The sequence below is a fragment of the Diuraphis noxia genome, unplaced genomic scaffold (genome assembly GCF_037042655.1).
Source record: "Diuraphis noxia isolate RWA-SAM2 unplaced genomic scaffold, SU_Dnox_SAM2 contig0004, whole genome shotgun sequence".
NCBI classification, from domain to species: domain Eukaryota; kingdom Metazoa; phylum Arthropoda; class Insecta; order Hemiptera; family Aphididae; genus Diuraphis; species Diuraphis noxia.
The window spans coordinates 10,321,318-10,344,284 of record NW_028301714.1 but is presented as its reverse complement, the minus strand read 5'-3'; the positions used below and the strand labels follow the sequence as shown (position 1 = coordinate 10,344,284).

Here is a 22,967-nt window from a genome sequence, read left to right as displayed (position 1 = left end):
GCGCTTTAAACGAACAATTATCGTGGGACTATAACTTGCATATGGCTGCAGTGTTATAATATGTATATACACTATTATTTTTTCTTACGATTTAAGCAGTTACAATCACTTTATATTAGGATATAATGTAATTACTAGTCTGGGAATCTGCGAAGAAGTTTTTAATATTCGTTCCTTTCATTTTCAATCCCTACCAAGCGCGCGCGCCGTGTCCTGCAGGTGGGTGGTGGTTGTATAAAATAGCTGAGCAATTACATACAGCCATCCAATAGTCAGTGTAAGTTCGGTGACTAGTCAGTGAATTTAGTGGTTATTCTTTTCTGTTTATTTTAATACAAGTCAATTTTTTCAAATTTTCAAAATGAACGCTTTCGTGTTGGTAAGTTACATTTTGTTGGTTTATTATTATATTGATATGCATTTTTTTTTACCATCGATACTTATACCTGTTCCTACCTTTTAGTAGATAGGTCATTAGGTACTTCGGTCATCGATCGTCTATAATATTTATAAAACCAGTGAATAATATGGTAATACATTAAAAATAAAAGTGCAGTATAACAGTAACTCTCAGACGAAATCGTTTTCGACAAAAACAAATATTTTTTTTTTTAAATAATATTTTACATTAAATATTTGTTTATATTTACTAAATTATTCACATGTGCACACTGCACTACACGATGTTATATAAAACAATATAATGCATTATCATAATAGTCTAGCGTTAAATGTCGTACATATGAAACGGCATTGTGTATATAAAGCTTTCACTGTATGATTTTCAAACTGTTCTATATAGTACGCTTTTCTATACTCATCGTATATGTGCACGCTGCTTAAGACGTAAATCGTTGCCAGCGTATAAATTGTTGTCGTCGTATATATTATATGATTTTGCTTCTCCAGTCGAACTTCTATCTCAAGATAAGGCAGGCAATGGTAAAGATCGAAAGTCGTAATACTAAAGTGATTTCTATAAATAGCAACAATGTGTATGATGGTCTAAAAACACATTATACTACTTATCGATCTGTCACAAAAAAAAAATAAATTGTAGCTTGAATATTTTTTGGTGCACAAACTAAAAAAATGGAGTTTATTGTTTTATTTTCGTCATTTTAAATTAAAAATGTTTTCGTCATTGCGAAGAATTGAAAAATTTAAAACGCGTTCAAGTGAAAATACAATTATTCTAAAAAGATAAGTCATTTCTTTGAAATCAACCGAAACTAATATGAATATTATATAAGTTTAGCACGTACGATTTATTAAAGATTTTACGATTTTAACTCGATACAAACTTAACCTTCAAACGAAGAAAATAAACTATATATCATATAATACTGTTTTTTTTTCTTGTATTCGATATCGTATTTAATACTTGCACTTTTTATGGTGGTATTGCAGTGTCTCGTCGTCGCCACGGTAGCTATTGTCTCCGCTGAGCCACCAAGCAGTTACAGCCGACCATCATTCGGCGGTGGACACTCGTCCGGTGGTTTCTCGTCCGGCGGTTACTCATCCGGCGGTTTCGGTGGTGGACACTCGTCCGGCGGTTTCGGCGGTTACTCTTCCGGCGGCAGCGGTTACTCTTCCGGTGGCAGCGGTTACTCATCCGGCGGCAGCGGCTACTCTTCAGGCGGCAGCGGATACTCGTCCGGCGGTAGCTACGTCCCAGTAGCCCCGGGACCGTCCACATACGAAGGACAGTACGTTGACGGACAATTGCTCGAACAGATCAAACAAATCGTACTCAGAGACGAAGCCCAGAACTCCGGATCCTCTTCCGGCGGATACCCGTCTTCGTCCTACGGCGCCCCGTCCTCATCTTACGGCGCACCGTCATCATCCTACGGAGCCCCGTCCTCGTCCTACGGAGCCCCATCATCGTCCTACGGAGTCCCGTCGCAGTCATACTCGAGCCGTGTTGTCGGCGTCGAACTGGAACAGGTGAAACCAGCCATCCAAGTGGCCCAATACCAACAGTCCGGCGGATACTCGTCCGGCGGCGGATACTCGTCCGGTGGCGGTTACTCGTCCGGCCCATCTTCCTCTTACGGAGCTCCATCCAGGCCGTCGTCTTCCTACGGAGCACCGTCGTCCTCTTACTAATAGCTGTCGGTGCGCAGCTCGGCCCGTCGACACCATCTCGCACGAAAAACACCACAAACCGCATAAATATCCATCATCGTACACATCATACCATCCTCCGCTCTTTCGACGCCGCCGTGACAGACCGTGCACCACAGCAGCTTTTAATGTGTTATATTATTATTATTGCTATGCACTCGCGATCTGCATTCCTTTTTTTCCCATTTCGTAAATCAAATAATAATAATAAAAAAACGCGAGTGAACGATATATATATATATATATATATATAAATATATATTGTACGTAATATAATAATATAACGCATCGTTGTGTGAATGACATAATATATATTATAATTTAATATAATATAGAGTGCACGCTTACGACAAAGTTTATGTATATATTATTATTATTACTATACCATCGACATCGACACGGCGACGCGAAAGAGCACGTAAAATATTATTTTCGTATTTTTTTCTGAACTGTATTTTTTTTTATATTTTGTTATATATATATGTTTTTATTTTTTATCTATTGTTATACGACTGTAGTCGAAAGTTAAGCCATATCGCATATTTAGATACTTACACTGTATTATGATATAATATTGCAATAGTGAGTATACTATTATAGCTAAATGTAATATTATCTGATCATTTTTTTATGTATAAAAACAATACGGCCAAAAGATAAGAGATAAAAATGCAATTTTTTATAAAATATTCTGTTTTTTTATTATTCTTTTTATTTCTTACTATTTTCACGTACATAAATACATAATATACTACGATTATAATTATATGTACAGAGAGAGACACTAGAGACAGAGTGACAGAAATGGATAGATTGGATGATGGATAGATGTGTTTTTCAACAACCCAACCCATTACCTCATACGCTTCTGCGCTTGGTAAAAATACACATCATTTTTCTGTGAGCTGAGTTATTGGTTTTTGCAAGTACCCGATTTGATTAAATGGGTCTAATTTATCGCATGTATACAGTGATTGAGTATGTGATTAGGCAAATGATGCAGCAGTAAGGTATAATACAATATATATACATCGAATCAAGAATAATTTCATAAGTTGTATAATTATAGCTGGTATAAGTATAACTGTATAAGGCTAAAATATATTGTTGTCGCATGTATTGGTTGTAGGTATATGGTTGCCTATTATTGTACTAACACAAGGAATACGAGTATATATGCAAAAAAAAACCTCTGGTAATCCGTTTTAACCGAATTTGGTTTTGGATATTTTTTTCAATCTCTTATTCCGATAACTTTTGACATCATATACGTTTTCACAGTTTACAGCGTTTGTTTTAATGACATTGATTACATGATATAATAAATATATGGCATAAAGGGCGCCTAATGTACCTATAGCGTTCAACATTAATAGTACACCACTGTATCTCGTTCTACACGATGTTGAGGCAATTGGTGTAAAAATTGTAATTTATCAAATAAGTTTGTGCTTAAAATCGGAGGTCGTTTTCGTATGACGTGCGTCGTGTATGATTCAGATACACGTATACTAAAATATTTATATTATTATACTACACCATTTAATTGAGTAAAACAACATAGTACATGTAAATTGTACAGGTTAAAATTCTACGCTTTTTTGCATTGAAAATGTAGGTAATTTAAAAAAATTATTAATTTTAGGTCTTAAAAAAAAAAAATCGTGATAAAAGGATGAAAACTTCGTTGTTCGCTCTAAATCAGGTTACACATTACAATACTCTAAATATTGCACAACAATAAAGACCCACTGAAGTGTCCCTATCACCGCTGCAGTTGCCACCACGTAGGTACTTGCGTCTTGCATCGGATAGCCAATTATTATATTGTTAGTTGGTAGTTGGTACATGTTTATACCACGAATGTGTATAGAGTCGATTATTATTATAGTTTTGTTGTTTGTTGCAAACGCGCGGCCAAGGTTTCCTATAGCTGGGGACTCGGCCAAAAACAAGACGAAAAATTGAGAAATACAGGCGACGTTTTTATCGTGAATACATATTGTAAATAATAGGTAAGCACAACAATCACGTGGTATTCGTGGTAGCTGATATATGCGCGCACTCGTGCTATATATTTATAATATGTATAAGTACCTACCACATTGACTATGTAGCGTGTTGTATAGGTACCTATACTCAGTTGTCACAACTATATTATATTATTATATTATTCACGTCGAAGGCGGATTTTTTAAATTACAAATTAAATTAGGCGGCTGTACACAATATAGGTACCTATAATATTGTATAGCCGCGGTATCTATAATGGCACGACTATGACGTACGGGTAGGCAGTAGGAGCACAGACTTAAGCACAGCATACCTACATATACCGGTAACCGCGCGTATGGGTATTCACCGGCAGTGCGAATTGTTGCTACACCACGCACCGGAGTGGTTTTAGCAGCGTTTCTAATCGTTAATAACCAATCTGTTCAACGCGAACACGTGCATAATAATTACAATTATAGCTTATAAACATACATATATATATATATGCGTAGATAGTTATAGGTGTTTCCAATGTATATATTATATATATGTACTACCGCGGCTAAGTAATGTGTGTTGCGAAACAAGAATCGCGCGTGTACAGTTACGAGACGGATGCTAGGTATTTACCTAATTATTTATAGATTTGTTTTTTTTTTTACCGATCCGGCCCAATGATAATAAATTAGGTATAGGACAATAAAAATTACTAATTAGGACTCGGATAAAGGCGCGCGAGTTACGGAGTGGCAAGTTCTACTACGGTAAAGTGTTCAAGGTATTGAATAGGAAAACAAATCAAATAAAAACAAGATAAATATATATACATTTTTTTTGTTTTAAGCAAAGTAATTTATTTAAGAAAAGATGATAAACACTTTAGATACGCACATTGTAAAAACATTTACACATATAAATATAAATAAGGGTAATTTTTAGAATATTAACCTTATAGAAATAACAAGTTACACAAAATATACAACATTATTTCATTGCAAACAAGTGGAATTTTCATCATCCTGTAAGACTCTTGACAAGTATGATCAGCAGATTGAAAATTATAAGAGGATCTGAAATACAATTTTAAATATACACATAAATAAGATATTAAAAATTATAATTTATTTAAGGCGATTTTGTCAATAACATTGGACACGCCCTATACAATATACGAGTACATTATACATAACTACACATAGTGTTTCGACTAGCTTATGCACTTGCAAGAAACTGTACAACGAAATGAAAGTAATTTATTTTTAAATTTAAAACTGTGGAAATAGTCACGGAAATATTAACCATTTGCATTATATAACACATAGTTATTACGTCTACTACAACGCATCTATGACCTAAGGAGTATAATATGCTCATAGAATTGTACTCTACCTATTCTCAACAATATATATAATATATATAGTATATGTATGTATACGAGTACATGTTAATTCACATAAGTTTACGATGACCCAATTTGAAACACTTCTTTCGTCAAATTACAATATTACATTAGGTATGAAGGCTATAATAACATGAATTAGATTCTTGTTTTTGATTTATATTTTATTATGGAGATAAACGTCTACAATCGGAGCTACATTATGTAAAATCATACTTTTAATGAAGGTACCTAATTACGTATATCGTATATGTACCAGCAGAAAAGTATGGTATTAATTAAAAACTGTTATATATACCTAATAAAATACATTTTGATATTATACAATAATATTAGGATAGTAGTTAATAAGTAGGTATTAAATTAAAATAAAGTTTAATTATGGACTATTGGATGAAGTGGAGTAATTCTAAATAATTGGGTAAATGTAATTACAATGTTTTTACAGGAAGATTAATAATTATTGTATTTGAATTAATTTTTTTATAACAACGAGTATATAAAAATAAAAATAAAGAAATTAAAACAAACATCATTCTTATTTTTTTTTATAGGCACATGGTTAAATTTTTCATCTCAAAATAATGTCATATTCGGATATTTCCAAACCAAATAACCAAAATATATGTAGAAACATAACATTTAATTAGTAAGAGAGGTCAATACTCTAAATAATAAAAAAGTATAAAATACGTCGAATGTTGGTGGAGGGAGCAGGGGCCTAATGTGTCCTTCTTAAATACGCCCATGATATAGTAGTAGGTTATAGGTAGCCAAGTATAAATACATAACTATAGATTGCCTACACTCAAGTTTAGACTTTCTAAAGTGAAGCGCCTTAAGTCTCTCACAGTCTTTCTCATTGTTCATCTAAACTTTTTACTTATTGTGCACTCTAGTCAAAATTGTAAATCATTCATCTCTAATAAATTATGGATTGCCTATAGACAACGCCTTAAGAAGGACGTCGTACCCACATGAAGTTTTGCCACCATCTTACTAACACTAACACACAATATACAAAAATGTAGGTCCAATAGTTATAAATGTTAAAAAATTTTTTTTTTTTTTTTTTAATTTGATTTTTATTAGTTAATAATTATAGCAAAGCGATTACAATATTATGATGTATCAAAACAAAAAACAGACATAAATATAAAACATTTACAGACAATATTAATTAAATATTAGCATTAAATGAGAAAGCCAGTGGTATGAATGAATTGGATAAGAGAACGGATGATAGGGATGAAACGGGAGTTCAGAAGGTTAGAATCCGGAGAAATATAGCCAAAAGAAGAAAGAAAAGAGAAAAGAAGTTGTCTACTAGTTATGAGAGAAGGGCAATTGAAAAGGATGTGATCAAAATCGCATATCGATTTTGTCGTGATGTAGTGTACAGAGAGGGGAAGAGTTTAGATATACAATTTTTTTCTTATCTTCTTAAATATTAGTGAATTAACTACATATTATTAATCATAAAAGTAAGAACATTATCTGTATTCTTTTGTTGTAAATCTGGTGTCTAGATCTATTTTAGACTTTAAATTTAAGCATTAACACATGAAGTTTATTTTATTTTGTATGTTATAATCAATAGGTAGTTGTTGCTTAAAATGTGATATCACTGACCAATTAACAATTAAAGAAAATTCTTTTTGTATAGTATGATCATTCTAGAAAAAAACTAATTATTATTTTTAAATTAAAATGTAGTCCATAGAATAATTTTCTAGGACTTAAGTCTCAAATTCTATTTATACTTTTAGACAAACATTAAATAAATGAGACAGGAATTTTACAAATTGTTCTTTATGCCCCAGAATTTTTAAATGATAAAATTTAAATATTAGTTCTATAATATAGTCAACCTTGTTTACAGATATATATATATATTAGAATAAGAATCTTATACAAGAAATGATCAATATAAAATTAATTGATACATGATAAAAAATAATGCAAGTAAAAAAATGTTAACAAATACAAGCTTTGTGAAGTAAAATATTTAAAACTAAATTCCCATGTCAAAATGAATTTGATACAAATTATAGAATTATAGTATTAATAAGTATAAAATACATTTCTAAAAATACAAGAATTTATAGAATTTAATAAATATCACCAGACATTACAGTTTGAGAGATGGAGCACAATTATTTGAAGAACTACTACCTACACAGAATTAAATTATTCTGAACCATCAAAATTAGTATTTGGGGCAGGTACTTAAGTATGTAGAAGTTATTGAACCTTTAACTTTATAAATGCAATGTAAAATTAGGTATAATTTTGAAATTAATACTATAAATAGTTCAGTAATACTAAAAATATAAATTTTATAGCAGGAATTAGGTGGAACAGTGTATTATAGCGGTTTTTAACTTTTTGTGGTATGTGGATGTGGAACCCTATAATAATGATTCCTGAAACCATAAACTACCGAATTTACGAGATAAAAATTAAATAGCAATAGATCAATTTTCCAAATTTTTCATACATAAGTTTTTTTTATAGTTATTAGTAATAATACAATAAAAATAAATAACAATAAGAATTTATAAGTATATACAAGAATATTATGTATGACCAGAATGACAATAGAATCATAGACCGCTGACATTAGTAGTGTGAATTACAGTAAGTAGAAGATTAAATGTCAAGAACCACTTGAGGTGTATTATCTTGGACCCAATTATAGATAATGTATTTTTATGAAGCTATCTACTAAAAATGAATAATGGTGTTGAACAAATGTTTAAAATCATAATGAATTGAAGAATTCAATGTGTTTTATTTACTTAAATTTAGATTAAAAACTAAACGTTTGGCTTGATTGAAGCCATCAGTACTTACATTTGACAACTGTACGGATAGACTTCATGAGCGACAATATCTGTGTTTTCGTGGTTGGCATGTCATCAAACTCTCGGTTCACCGTGGACCAGCCATCTAAAACAATGACCATACAGTGTAGATAACTAATTACATTGGTCGACAACTAGTAGACCTGGTGGGTATGAAGTACTTACACTTGGCCAGAACCCTGTCTTCGTTCAGGATGCATATGGCGTTCAAACACAATAGTGAAGCCTCAAGCAAAGTCCACAATGAAAATCCCATGTCTGTCGTACGTCACCCGACGGAGTAGCCGGATAATGCTACGCCGACGCGGAAATCAGTAACTATTAATTACTGGAAATATATTCGAAATCCCGTCGTCCAAGTAGAATGAAAACATGAAATAGCGCGCGTTATCACATTACGTGTCAGGTTTGTTATCGCCAAAAGCGAGGACGAGGTATTTGAAATTAATGGCGGGTAAATTTCTTCCATGCTTGTATATCCGCTTATCGGTATCGCGTTCTAACCTACACATCGTTTGCATACCAAGCAGTGATAACGACGAAACTACGACGACCGTCGTCGGGGTCGGGACTTTCGTTTTTCGGGCGAAAAACTTTACGTTTGTCGTTTACATGCCTACAGGTATTAACGACGAAGAAATATAATTAACAACGAATAGATGCCTATTAATTACCATTACTATTGTTTCGTTTCGATTTTTTGTTATTTTTTATTGTCAGCCTCGTCATCCGAACGCCGGTCTGTTGTGAAGTGCGAGTCGCGTCTGTCGCCATTTCGACGGTTTCATATTTGTTTTCATTCATGAACAACAGAAATATGTGCCTGTTACGCCGCCCGTGTACATAGGTAGCTCGAGCACGCGTGCGCCCGCTACTCCGAATTTCCCGACCCAGTCATTCGTCGTCGTTGCACGTGCACCATTTCGAGTGAGGCGATGTTGCGACGTTGTTAAGCTCGCCTCATTGTTTAACACCGTGGGGAGTTGACGACGCATTCTACCCTGAAGAAATTGCTCCTTAAATTTGGCTAATGGATACGCTTAACAATCAAGTAAATTGTTTCTTTCTTTCCAGTTATAACTGTTAGCATTCATGCTTCTCTAAGTTACATGCCTTGTCATATCCACTTGGTAGCATTTATATGGTGCTGTATTATAATATATAAACAATATTGTGCATTAAGAGGAAGAGAATGACATCAAATCATAATTACCATTAAAATTTTTACAAATTGTCTCATTGCTGTTTTTAATACTATTTACAGTCTAAGCTTATTATAGCCCTCTAATTAATTTTTCTAAAGGTATTCTATTAGTTTTTGACTAGATTAATTTTATAGAATTCTGCATAACTTTTGTTTTTTACGCATCTAGGGATAATCAATTTTAGTGCGTGATGTATTGACTTAATTAATTTACCCAGGAAAGAATACCCGTAATAATGATTAATGACCATTTTTTTTTATTAACTACCTACCTATTGAAATAAATTGATTTAGCAATATTTAATTGGTTGAATTATTTCCTTTGGCTGCATATTGCAGTAGGCATACTAATAAGTGTAGATTTAATTAATTGTTTGTTATAATTCAACTGGTACAAGTTGTAAATATTTTGCCAATGATGAATAAATATAATTTGAAAAAAAATGAACAGGTAGGTAATATGATATTAGTTATATTTTATGTCATTTCTTACTCATTTAGTTTAAGTCTGAGGCAAATGAGTAGTTGAAAAATGTAAAAGGTACCTATTTTAGTTATTTAACTTTGTATTTATCTACTTATATAAGTATATATATACTTTATCTAACTATGAACATAAAGTACATATAAACTCTTATGAGTCTGTGTCGCGCTGATCAATAACGAAGCTCCTGGCAAAATAAAATTTGCGCTTCCACAAAAAAAAAATTAAACTTATTTACGTACTTATAATCATAATCAATGTTTACTTTGAGGCTTAAGTTAATTAAATAAATTAATAATAAAAAAACAACATTTTAAGAATATTTCAAATTTATAATAAAGATAAAAATATCAAAATTTATTGATTTGTATTACCTACTTTGATTTGACTTTAATGACAAATTTTAAAAGAAAGTAGGTACTTTCAGACGACAGACTCAATTGTTAACTTACCGAATAATCATAATATAAAAATAATATTATTATCATATAAAATCTTGTCATAAGTAGTGAATTGAGCTCGCCTAAGGAACCATATTTACCATTTAATATATTATATTACACATCACAATCATTCTATTTTTATTAATCTTGGTCACAGGAAATACATTGATATTTCCTGTGGTTTGTAATATGTGTAGAAATATATAGGTTCATTGTTATTTGTTATAAATAAAATATATTACTTTACAATGTCATTTCATCATTTGGTACCAGTTATAATCGATCGTTGTGAATGGAAATTAATTTCAGTAGTAAATTTGAGGTTTAATTATAACAATTTAAGTGTTAAATGTATTTGTATAATACAATATCAATCAACCTGCATCTAATTACAAATAATAATATATTAAAATATTTTAATTTAGACTTTAAAATAAAAAATGTAATGATATCAAATTTTGTGCCCCCATTCCTACTCGATATTTTGCGCCCACCTTGCCAGGCCCTGATATGAGTTAATTTTTGATTTTAATATTAATAAGTGTAATTTTTTTTAGACAAAAATGGACTCTGAATCAAATGATGTTGAGTTGAAAAGTGTCGTTTCAGATACGAAACGCACTAGGTTTCAAGTAAATTTGGTGGATTGTGAAACTCAAAGGACGCGATTAGACAGTGCTTCATCAGAAGATAACAAGTATAAAAGTTTTCGGCAATTGACTCGCGAAGCATTACCAAGATTGGATAATTACAGAAATATTATGTCAGTGCATGTTGCGTGCAGACCTACTCTAGATGAATTGCATAATTGTGATTTGGCTGAAAAAGTAAATATATATATGTTCTTAATCAAAATTACTTTTCATTTTATAATCTATTTAATAATTTTCTTAGAATATGGAAGCTCAAGAAAACGAACCAAGTAGACCAACAAAGAAGAAACATGAAGAAGGATGGATTCAAGGTGTTCTTATCCGTAATCTAGTACAAATATGGGGTCTGATGTTATTTTTAAGAGTAGCATGGGTTGTTTGTACTACTGGTTTAAGTAATTTAACTTTATTTTATTACATTACTTGAATCTAAATTAAATTTAAAAAAATCAGTTTCAGGAATTGTTATAATATTATTTGGTGGTGCTATCACAACTATAACAGCCTTATCTATGTCAGCAATCAGTACAAACGGTGTATTGAAGGAAGGCGGAACTTATTTTATGATATCTCGTTCTCTTGGGCCAGAATTTGGTGCTTGTATTGGTGTAATATATTCTATAGCATTATCTGCCGCATGTGCAATGCATATGGTTGGATTTTGTGAAATGGTACAAATTCTTATGAAATCGTTTAATTTATCTATAATTGACGGTGACATACAAGATATGAGAATTCTTGGAGGCTGTTTAACAGCTGGTTTGTTATGTGCAACATTAGGTGGTATCCGGTCACGCATTCAGGTAATAAATATATTTTTATTTAAAATATGTATTGTTGATTTAAATTTTTTTGGTTTTTGTTTTAATTTAGGTGCATGCATTAGTGCTAATTCTTATAATTGCGGCAATTTTAGATGTATTTATGGGAGCTATTTATGGTCCAAAGAGCAATTCAGAAAAAAATGCAGGTTTCATCGGTTTTAGTTGTAAGAAAAATGAATAATATAAATCTAGTATAGTTTTAATACCTCATAACTAAAAACATACTATTAATTTTTAGGGGATGCAATTAATTATAACATGTTTAAGAATTTTGAAACTTTTGATGATTGGTGTAAAAGTTTTTGGTATGGATTTAGTATTTTTTTTCCAGCAGTATCTGGATTTCTAGCGGGAACAAATAAATCAGGCGAATTAAAGGTAATTTAAATCTTTTATAAAATAATATGTACAACATATTTTATTTGAATATAAAATGACTGAATATTTGCATATATCTTGATATATCTCAGAAAAAATGCTTTTCACTAAAAATCTATGTGTAGAACCTTAGACAAAAGAACTGTATTAGAATATTCAATCAATCATTATTTTATCATTATAATATTTTGGTAAATAAGTTGCACAATTAATATTTAACCTATACAAGATTAAATGCACTTATAAAACTAATATAATATTATTGTGTTTATAATTTAGTATCTTCTTATAACATATAAGTCTTTTGGAGCTTTTATTTTACTATATATTTTCAATTTTGGTATAAAAAACCAATGGTGTAGTTTTTTGATGTAGTTATATCATAAATATGGCCTCAATAACCACACAATTAGTTACAGAATTAAATAGTATGAACCATGTGTAATCATTTTTGAGGCAGAGTATGAGTATAAAATTTAAATCATTATAGTAAAAATAAATCTTTATACTAATTTTATGATTTTTGTTTGTTAACTAGGATTCATTAAGAGCAATACCAAGAGGTTCCTTAACATCTATTTTTATTTCTTCTTCCATTTACATTAGTATAGCAATTTTGGTTGGGTCAACATTTAAAGATCAAGATCCACTTTATAAATCTAATTTTGATGATTATAATAAACACTATGTAAGTTTTAAGGCCTATATAAAAGTAAAATATTTTAAAAAAATGTATTGTTTATTTTATTTTAATAACAATTTTTAGGCAGTCGATCGGACTATTGGACTTATAGCATTTTTTAGCCCATTAGTATACGCATGTATCTTGGCCTCAACATTAACAGCCTCATTTTCTTCATTTTTAGCTGCTCCAAAAGTATTTCAAATGTTATGCAATGATAGACTTTACAATAATCTTTCATGGTTTGGATTTAGTAATGAATCGGGAGAGCCCATAAGAGCTGATATTTTGACTACAATAATTGTTTTGCTGTTTATACTTCCTGGTACTGTAAATTATACAATTTTGTATTCCATTATTGTAAATAACAATGAATTTGGTACTTATAGGCAACTTGAATGTAATATTACCTTCAATATCAAATATATTTCTTAGTGTTTATGCATTGATAAACTTCAGTACATTTCATGCATCGTTAGTTAAGCCGATTGGATGGCGTCCTACTTTTAAGGTAAAGAATTTATAATTATAAATATTTATCTTAATTAATTAAATATATATATTTTTTTTTAATTTCAGTTGTATAATATGTGGTTAAGTTTAGGTGGTTCAATGTTATGTGTACTATTGATGTTTGTCATTAGTTGGGGAACAGCTCTGGTGACATTAGGAGCTATATTAGCTTTATACTTAATAGTATCATATCAAAAACCAGGTTATTATATTGATTTAGAGACATTCAAATACTTAAAAATTACATTTTATTATAAATTAAATTTCAGATGTCAATTGGGGTACAAGTACCCAGGCTCAAACTTACAAACAAGCCCTAATGGCTGTTCACAATCTCATCAGGGTAGAAGATCATGTTAAAAACTTTAGGCCTCAACTACTTGTACTTACTGGAATGACGTCTTCAAGACCGTCATTAATTGATTTCGCTCATCTCATCACCAAAAATTTGTCATTACTCGTATGTGGAAATATTATCAAAGTATGTATTTATTAAGTTAAAGTATTGAAACTAATTATATTTGAAATAAAATTATGTTTAATGTTCTAAATTTTATATTTTCAGGCTCCATCTTCACAAAAGTTACTTGAAGTTTACTCAAAACGTGCCATAAATTGGTTATGTTACCACAAAATAAAAGGGTTTTATGTGCAAATAGATGGTACTAATTTTGATGATGGTGCTAAAAGTTTAATGCAAACAGTTGGTTTGGGCAAACTGAAACCAAATATTGTTTTGTTAGGTTATAAGAGCAATTGGTTCAAATGTAGTTCTCAAGATTTAAATATGTATTTCAATGTGTTACAGTATGTAATAAAAAAATTGAATATAAACTATAATTTTAAGTCCTGACTAATTAATCAAAAACTATTTTGGAATTTTTTAGTAAAGCTTTAGATATTCATATGGCTGTATGTATATTGCGTGTCAAATCTGGTCTAAATTTTTCAAATTCCATTCTCATTGATGAAATGCAACTTGATATGATGGTAAACCGTAAAGCATCATACCTTTCAGAAGAACCATTTTTACATAGTAGATCACAGTCAATGTCTACTGTTAGTAAGTATTTAGTTGTATTATGATAACTATAAATTGTATTTTTAATAATTAAATAGTTAATTTAAAAATATCAGCTATATCCCCGCCTCCAATGACAGAATCATTTGATTGCCACTGGTAATCTCATCAAAATTGAATTCTGCTATAGTTCATACTTCAACTGCTAATTTTTTTTTTTTTTAAGTAATTTACAATCTATACAACATTATGTACAATGAGCAAATTTGATAGTTAATATAATATAAAGTAACAGAATTTAACATTTGTGGGCAGGCACTCAGCAGGACCACCCGACCGAGAACATTTTAGATGTTGTGGTTTTTTTTAAAATTTTTTTTTTTGTTAGTCTCTAGGCCACTGTCTTTTGAGTCTTTTAATTACATTGCCAGGAAGTGAGGTGGAAGAAAGTTGCTTTATTAATGGATTACTGTGAGAGTTTAAGTTGGAGTGAAATTTAGAGTAATGTGTTTTTGCTAATTGATTGAGAGTAGGAATTTTTAGATCTTTGTGAAGATTATTGTTTGTAAAATACCAAGGAGAAGATGTTATTAATTTTTGGCAGATAGATTGAAAAGCTTGAAGCGTGTTGGTGTTAGAGGGCTTTGCAGAGCCCCATAACTGGATTCCATATGTCCAAGCTGGTCGAATTATTGATTTGCATATATTAAGTTTATTAGAAAGGAAAAGTTTGGATTTTAAGAGTGGTCTGAGGATATGAATTCTAGAGTTAACAGTTTTATGTTTAAGTTATATGTGTGGGCTCCAGGTTAAGCATTTGTCGAGAGTTAGCCCAATTTCAAATTTACTCAAATTTTATTTTACATTATATTGAATTATTATCTTTTTGTCAAAAGTTAATTTTTAATTTTCTATAAGAATTATTGATGTGTTAGTTATAAAATGCTTTAAAGGTTTTTCTTGTTTTGAAATGAATTTTATTAGCATGGAAATCAACTTTAATATGATTTTAAAATGGCGATTGATTGGCTTATTAAGTATTTAATATTATATATATATATATATATATATTATAGTATAATGTTTTATATACATGTTTTCCAATTAAACAAAGTTTATACCTTGTTAATGTTCTTCTACAGCTGATAAAAATGACAGTGATGAAGAAAATGAATTATTAAACAAAGAAACATCTACATCATTCAATAAACAGTGCACTGAAGATAAAGTAGATCAACCAAAATTAAATAAAAATCAAAAAGTCAACATTGTCAAGTAAATTTTTAAGAAATATTTCATATTGTTATACAAATGAATTTTGAATTTATAATTGTTATATTATAGAGGAACTGATGGTTATGATTTACCCAAAGACACTATGAATGAAATAACCAGGTTTCAACGTAAACAAAAGAAAGGTTCGATTGATGTTTGGTGGTTATATGATGATGGAGGTAAATTTTCAATATTTACTGCTTGTAATATTTTATAATATTGGTATCTTAATTTGTTTAATTTAGGTCTTACATTACTTTTGCCATATATCTTAAGCACAAGAGGTAATTGGTCATCTTGTAAATTGAGAGTGTTTACAATAGCTAATAAAAAAGATCAATTGGATTTTGAACAAAGAAGGTGAAGTATTAACTATTGAGTAATTTACTATTATGTATTATTTTAATTTGTGGTCTTTTATAGTATTGCTAGTCTGTTAGCCAAATTCCGTATTGATTATTCAGACTTGCTAGTAATAACAGACCTTATGAGGAAACCGCACGAAGAAACATTAGCTTTTTATGATGCACTGATCAAAAGTTATAAGCCCAAAGGACCAAATAGTGAAAGTGTGTATTATTGTGATGCAAAAAAAAAAAAAAAAATTAGACCTTTGTTATTTAAATTATTTTTTGTAGATGATGGTATAAAAGAGTCAGAGTTAACAGCTATGAAAGAAAAAACAAACCGCCATCTTCGTCTAAGAGAGCTGCTCTTAGAAAATTCACAAGAAGCCAATTTAATTGTAATGTGAGTTGTACAATCTATCTAGTATTATTATATTTATATATTTTCTGTTACCTACAAGAATGACATATTATAACCAAATATTATATTTAATAGCAAATTAACATTTTATGTAAATATTATATTAACAGTGTGATGGATGGGATTGAATAAAATAACTAGTTAAGTGTACATTTTATAATTTACTAATAATTTACTAATAATTTTTTGATATTTTATTTAATTAATAACTGATTCAATGCTTTAACTGAAAATATTTATTTATTTATATTAATACATTTCATTCATATTTAAACCATAAGATCATATTATATTGTATAAAAATTTATTACATTGTTACAGGACTTTACCAATGCCTAGAAAAAATGTAGTACCAGCATCTTTATACATGTCCTGGCTAGAGACGTTGACGCAAGGTATGCCTCCATTTCTTTTAGTGCGGGGCAACCAAAACTCTGTACTTACATTCTATTCCTAAGTATCGTTCGCTCAAGTACTGTTCCTCTATTAAATACTGGAAAAGTGATGTTAAGTAATAATATTTATGTAAATTGAAAAACAAAAATTTAACATGACCCGTTGGCACAAACCACGTTTTATTATTTTTTTTATTACAAAATAAGTGTTTTTAAATAATAATAATGATAAGTTCTTCTTTATATACAATTTTATAATTAAATAATTTGCTAAATATTTTGTATGTGATCGTGTAAAATCGCAATTAATCAATTCAAAAACTTACTTGCTATAAATTAAACACATTATGCACATTAAAATGTTTATTCTTAAAGAATCTCATTTACATTCTATATACATATAAAATTTTGTATAAAAATTATAATATAATATTGTGGCTTAATGCTTAAAATATTACATTACTATAATAATTTTGAGTGTAATAATGTGACGTATTCAGTTTTGGTTATCTTTGTATAATTCATGATTTATTTAACTTATGATATAATATTAAAACTTAAATCCTATTTGTAGTCAACATATCAATCAATTCATCTTGATTATAAACAGTACATCTACCATTGTATTTACTGAAATTTTAATTTATTATTGGTTTTAATATTTTCTCTTAAAATTACAATGATTCCCAAAAGAAATTTGTTTTTATATTTTGTAAACTATTATTACACTATCAAAAAAGATAGTTAATCAATTTTCTATATAATCAGATCTGAATTTATAATTTTTGTAATTGAAAATCTTATTTTTATGAATGAATTAAATGAATTTTAGTAAATATTTACTGACATACAAGTAGTGTGCATTAAAATTCTGAATAATAAAATTATTACTTTATTTTTTTTAATTTACTAAAACATAATTATACAAGTTAACAAAACGTGTTTGATTTTCATTTGTGTATGCATAGTTTTTAAATATTTATAAAATTTTTTACCGTAAAATCTGATGAATTACTATAAATAAAGTTTAATATTAGAATTAATCAACGTTTAATTTAATGATTAATCAGTTGTAATGTTGTACTATTATTTATCTTAAATCCAAAGCCATAATATGTATGATTGTGCCTTTATTAATTGAATGATAAAAATTTTACTGGCAGTTGTTACTGTATTACTGAGTTTTAAAATTGCTTAGACATCGGATGTATTCTAGTCATGGTATGGAAAAAAATTTTACCTACTTAGTGCACTTCTGAAATTACACATTTTATGAACCTGTACAGAATTTTATCATTTATGTTTAAAACACAATATAAATTGTATGATAAAAATAATAATATTATCTGGATTGAGATATCTGTGATCATTCCACAAATGAATTCAGTTTATATAATTTTTTGGTTTTTTTCATTGTGGCCTTTACCAACTTTATGCTCAATTTGTGCTCAACGAAATCATTTAAATATATTTTTGAGAATATAATTTATTATTCTAATAAAATTTTTATGTTTTAGTAGAAATATATTTTTATAAATCATAGTATAAGTACATTTTACATAACTATTATCTAAGTTTGATACTCTAGCAATAAAAAAAGACTTATTTTAGAAATGTATTTGAATATTTTTTTTTCAACATAATATACATTTATATATATATATATATATATACATTAATTATATTATGTTGTGAATTTGAATAAATATTTTAATTTATCTAAACTGTATTATTTCATTATTACATTATTTCAATTTATGCTTTGTTATTCATGGGAAACCTATACAATTCAAAACGATGATATAATTCTTCCAAAAATCTACTCAATTTCCATGTACGTTAAATTTTTTTTAGTCATATTTATTTAATGTTCATTTTCTCAATATCTATTATATTTTAATTTCTATGTTTGTACAATATTGCATTGTGTGCTTTTTGAATGCAAGACGCGAGAGCCGCCAAAAGTTTCTATAAATATATAATATATATAATATTACAGCCTGTATCAGCGGTGGCGAATCCACTGCACGTGTGCCAGAAGTGTCACGTTTGTCAAATTTTAATGGCACTCGAAAAATTATGCTATTCTTTAAATATCGTTCTTGTAAAAAATTCAAAGAAATAAATTATAAATATTTTAAAAGTTATAATATTCCTGTGTAAAAATTTAAAATCGATTAGGTATGTTACTATATTATCACTATTTAGTGTTTACAAACTTTGGGCACGTGAAAAACGGTCAAACCCTTGATTGCAAAAATTTGGCACTAGACCCAAAAATGATTCGCCACTTCTAACCTTTATAATAGGTACTCGTAATTTTTATTGGTATGTACGCCCAACCCAGCGTGCCCGCTAGCTCGTTAGGTTGCTCGACGACGAATAACATGAAAATTGAATAGGTATAATGTACCTTTGGGCGCATTATCGTTATTTGTTCCATCAATTTCAATTATTATGATTTTAAAATATGATCGACAATTATCTCTAATTTTTACAATGCGTTCTTAAACTGTAGACATTTTGTGACATTTTTAATTTTTTTTTGGCTTACACAAGCTATTATATTTTATACGCAGGTAACTATATTATACATTTTGTCCATCGCCGTCTTATATTATTACCTCTTCTGAGTGCTGATATTGAAAATCCCACTAAGCAAACAGCGAGATCGTAAACGCAAAATAGACAGGACTTTTAGCCTGCCAGTCCCCGACTTGTGTTTAAAATTTTAAATTAATCATAAACTCACTGTTTTGCCATTTTAACGATTGTATTATTGCTATTATTTAAGATTGAATTTTTTTTTGCATATGACGCATTTCGTGTTGTTTAAAAGCAGTAGTGTTTATGTGTTTAATGCATAGATATTGCGTTTAAATACGACTGTATAGTCACAAATACGACTGACGATCTTTTCATATTTGCTCTGTTTCGCACGTTTCGTATTTTATTTATAAAACGAATTCGTATTGAAAATGTATGTATATAGGTAGTTTATATTGTTCGTAAATGATTGAACTTTACTAGTTATTAATATATTTACATATATGCAAATATAACTGACTTTGAAAATATTATTATTAAATATGCCGTTAAATGATTAAATAATGTTAGGTACTTTATACCTACAACATTTTGTTATATCATTAGTCGTTATTTCTTATATAACTTAAAGTTTAACAAACAATGTGTGCTTGAACACTTAGTTTTCACCCCAAGACCTACTCAAAGTGGTTTCACATACCAAATTGACTATCGAGGGATGTTTTCGATTTAATTGTCCAAGCGAGTGACTACGCACGATCTTCGTGCATTGTTATGACGTGCATTTTGATGGCTATATAACATTTAAATTAGTTTTTGTGAAACACTGCAATGTCACTTGTTGTTGCTTAACGTGTCGTGTCTACAATTGATGGTCAGTTGTAGACTATCGGCTATCACCGATTAGCACTGACCTGCTAGACACTCAAACGTCTCAAACACGGCCTGCGACTATACAATTGCTTATACATACAAAAAGGCATATCGGACACGTGACGGCCTACCTAAAGTGCTCAATCCGTCATTAGCTGGTCGGGTATCGAGTTACATCGGTATTCGAAAAAAAAAAATCCCCAAATTTTACTTTGTCGAGTTTGCAAAGTTTACTTATATAATATAATTGTACATCCTAAACGGAGACAAACAAAATATGTCGGTGTGGCGTCCTCTCAATAAACGCGATTACGATGTTATACCGACTGACCAATTAGTTTGAGTCCAGAACGCATAATAGCTGTTAATCGCATTATCGACACATAAAGACGTTATCTGCGTATCGAAATAATTATAGTAGTACAATTGAAAATAATAAAATGATCGAAACAAAATTTCTTAAGTCTAGAAAAATGTTGGTGTTCTATTTATTACTGCGGGCCTATATTGTTAACGATAACGATAACCTTAGACAGTCAGTATACTTCTATAGTTCCTGTACACTATGTATAGTTCCTGTACATAGTGCAGTGTAGAGTACCTTGTCTCTGAGTAATTTTTATATCTGTGACTGTGTAATTATGGAAATCCTTAAATCCACTCAAGGAAATGACAAAGTTTGTTTTAATGATTTTACTTACGTACGTCAAAAAGATTGTACATTTTTTATCGGATGGAGATGTTCAAAATATAGTTCGTTTAAGTGTCCAGCTATTTTAAAAACATCAAATACAATTAAAAATCCACGGGAAATTCACGATCATAATCATTCTGCAGATCGGAATGGTAAAATTTATTTAATTATTATATTATCATTTAAACATCCCTAATTTTTCGTTTTTTTTTAATAAGTATTTTTTATTTTTTTATATTTATAATGACAAATATTTATACACTTTTTCTCGTATAGATAATATCATTATTTATATATTTTATAAAATTAATTAATTAATTTAAAACATTATGTTATTTAATTTTTAATTTTTGCGTAATCTTTTTGTGTGATCAAAATAATATTATACCTAATAGTTATCATTCAAATTTTATATATTTTTATTATTATTAATTATTATTTTAGACAACTGTATCCAACAATTAGGTATAACTTTGGGGATTTTTTTCCTAGATTCAGTTACATCGTTGATGACTGACAACGGTTATAAGGTGCGATACGCGTAAATCTGATATAATAGCGACGACAATATTTCCACGGAGAAACAGCAACATAAACGAGCAGCTATTATATTCCTAATATAATAATAAAATTCCATGAAGATAATAGTGTGGTAGTTTTGAATTAGTATCTATTTAATAATTAAACCAACTTATTTTTTTATTATGTTGGCTGGAATTAAGTAAACAGATTAAAAACTGTGCTGGCTATTACTCATATTTTCATCACCTATTATAACGAAAGTATATTATTAGCTAGTATCTATGTTTATTTCGTAAGTGTTTAGCGACTCTCTGCAGTTATTGTAATATTTCGTACGTAGTTATTAATTCTATTTATTTTATATTCAAACTTTCAAACATGTATCTAATATTCTAATTTAATGCGCTCAGAGTCCATTTTTTGTTTAAATAGTTGTTTTACGAAAATGTATATTAGTGTTTTCTTATTCAGTTCTCAGTAGGTAGGGAATTATTTTTCAGATACAAGAAAATATCTTATAAAACACGATTATTATTCAGATGTATTGCTTTTTCTAAATATAAAAATCAAGCTATAGTTATATTCAAAAAATTCACACTGGATTAAAAATGGTATGTGAATAAAATGTAAATTATATAACTAACGTTGTAAAGCTTTGCAGGATAAATGAAAAGCAATTGACAGTGATAATGGTGATAATTATAGGTAAGCTATTGGTTTAGTTTTATTTAATTATTTTTAGAAATAATATTTTTATTTATTTTTATATTAGGTATTAAGGATTTAAATACATATAGTTCATTAGATTATACAATTATTGTTATATTTAACTAATTTAACTTTTGAACATTTTTTTTTTTTTAATTTTTAATAGTCGCTGGGATTTTATCGTTGATTCGTGGTCTTAAATATTCGATGTGAGCTCAGATCAGCAAACATGATGAAGTCAATTATTTATTTTTCTTGTCCGGAGCCGAATGATTCTTTGGGTGAGATGGTGTTTATATTTGACTGTGTTCTGGCTTTCGGTCTTCTGCAGTCGCCTTACACATTAAGTGGGAATGCGTGAGTCTAGTGTACCCAATGCGTACTTTGGTAACTATGATTTCCTCGTGTCGTGTGAGTTTGATTACTAAGTTTGGTCATTTTTTGGTAGATGGTTTTATTTGTTTGAGTTTATTGTTATTGTTGGTTTGTTTTTCCCAGAAACAATATTTTTAACTGTAGTTACAACAATTAGCTAAAAGTAGTAAAGTAATATTATATATATAGTATATATATATATATAAATATAATA

At 29.4% G+C, this 22,967-nt stretch overlaps 3 protein-coding genes across 4 annotated transcripts; 2 read left to right on the top strand and 1 right to left on the bottom strand.

Moving 5' to 3' along the window:
* The first annotated feature begins 218 nt into the window (after window positions 1-218).
* On the top strand, window positions 219-2,820 carry LOC107165755 (uncharacterized). Its single transcript, XM_015514144.2, has 2 exons — window positions 219-379; window positions 1,411-2,820. The coding sequence occupies exons 1-2, from the start codon at window positions 362-364 to the stop codon at window positions 2,113-2,115; spliced, it is 723 nt and encodes a 240-aa protein (XP_015369630.2). The 5' UTR covers window positions 219-361; the 3' UTR covers window positions 2,116-2,820.
* A 2,126-nt stretch (window positions 2,821-4,946) lies between these two features.
* Window positions 4,947-8,784, bottom strand: LOC107165769 (immediate early response 3-interacting protein 1). Its single transcript, XM_015514162.2, has 3 exons — window positions 8,560-8,784; window positions 8,384-8,479; window positions 4,947-5,198 (listed from the first exon to the last, which is right to left on the bottom strand). Exons 1-3 carry the CDS (start codon window positions 8,648-8,650, stop codon window positions 5,143-5,145), a joined length of 243 nt encoding a protein of 80 aa, XP_015369648.1. The 5' UTR covers window positions 8,651-8,784; the 3' UTR covers window positions 4,947-5,142.
* Window positions 8,785-8,933: 149 nt separating this feature from the next.
* On the top strand, window positions 8,934-18,752 carry Ncc69 (sodium chloride cotransporter 69). 2 transcript variants are annotated; one of them, XM_089226090.1, is made up of 19 exons: window positions 8,935-9,445; window positions 11,083-11,352; window positions 11,420-11,573; window positions 11,632-11,981; window positions 12,052-12,166; window positions 12,241-12,380; window positions 12,919-13,068; window positions 13,147-13,387; window positions 13,452-13,573; window positions 13,642-13,777; window positions 13,845-14,056; window positions 14,141-14,382; window positions 14,463-14,638; window positions 15,739-15,871; window positions 15,941-16,050; window positions 16,117-16,231; window positions 16,295-16,440; window positions 16,510-16,621; window positions 16,961-18,752. In XM_089226090.1, the coding sequence occupies exons 1-19, from the start codon at window positions 9,425-9,427 to the stop codon at window positions 17,094-17,096; spliced, it is 3,081 nt and encodes a 1,026-aa protein (XP_089082216.1). In that variant the 5' UTR covers window positions 8,935-9,424; the 3' UTR covers window positions 17,097-18,752. The 2 variants fall into 2 exon arrangements, with proteins under 2 accessions (XP_089082215.1, XP_089082216.1); XM_089226089.1 differs by having other exon boundaries at window positions 8,934-9,445; window positions 16,295-16,621.
* The last annotated feature ends 4,215 nt before the right edge of the window (window positions 18,753-22,967 follow it).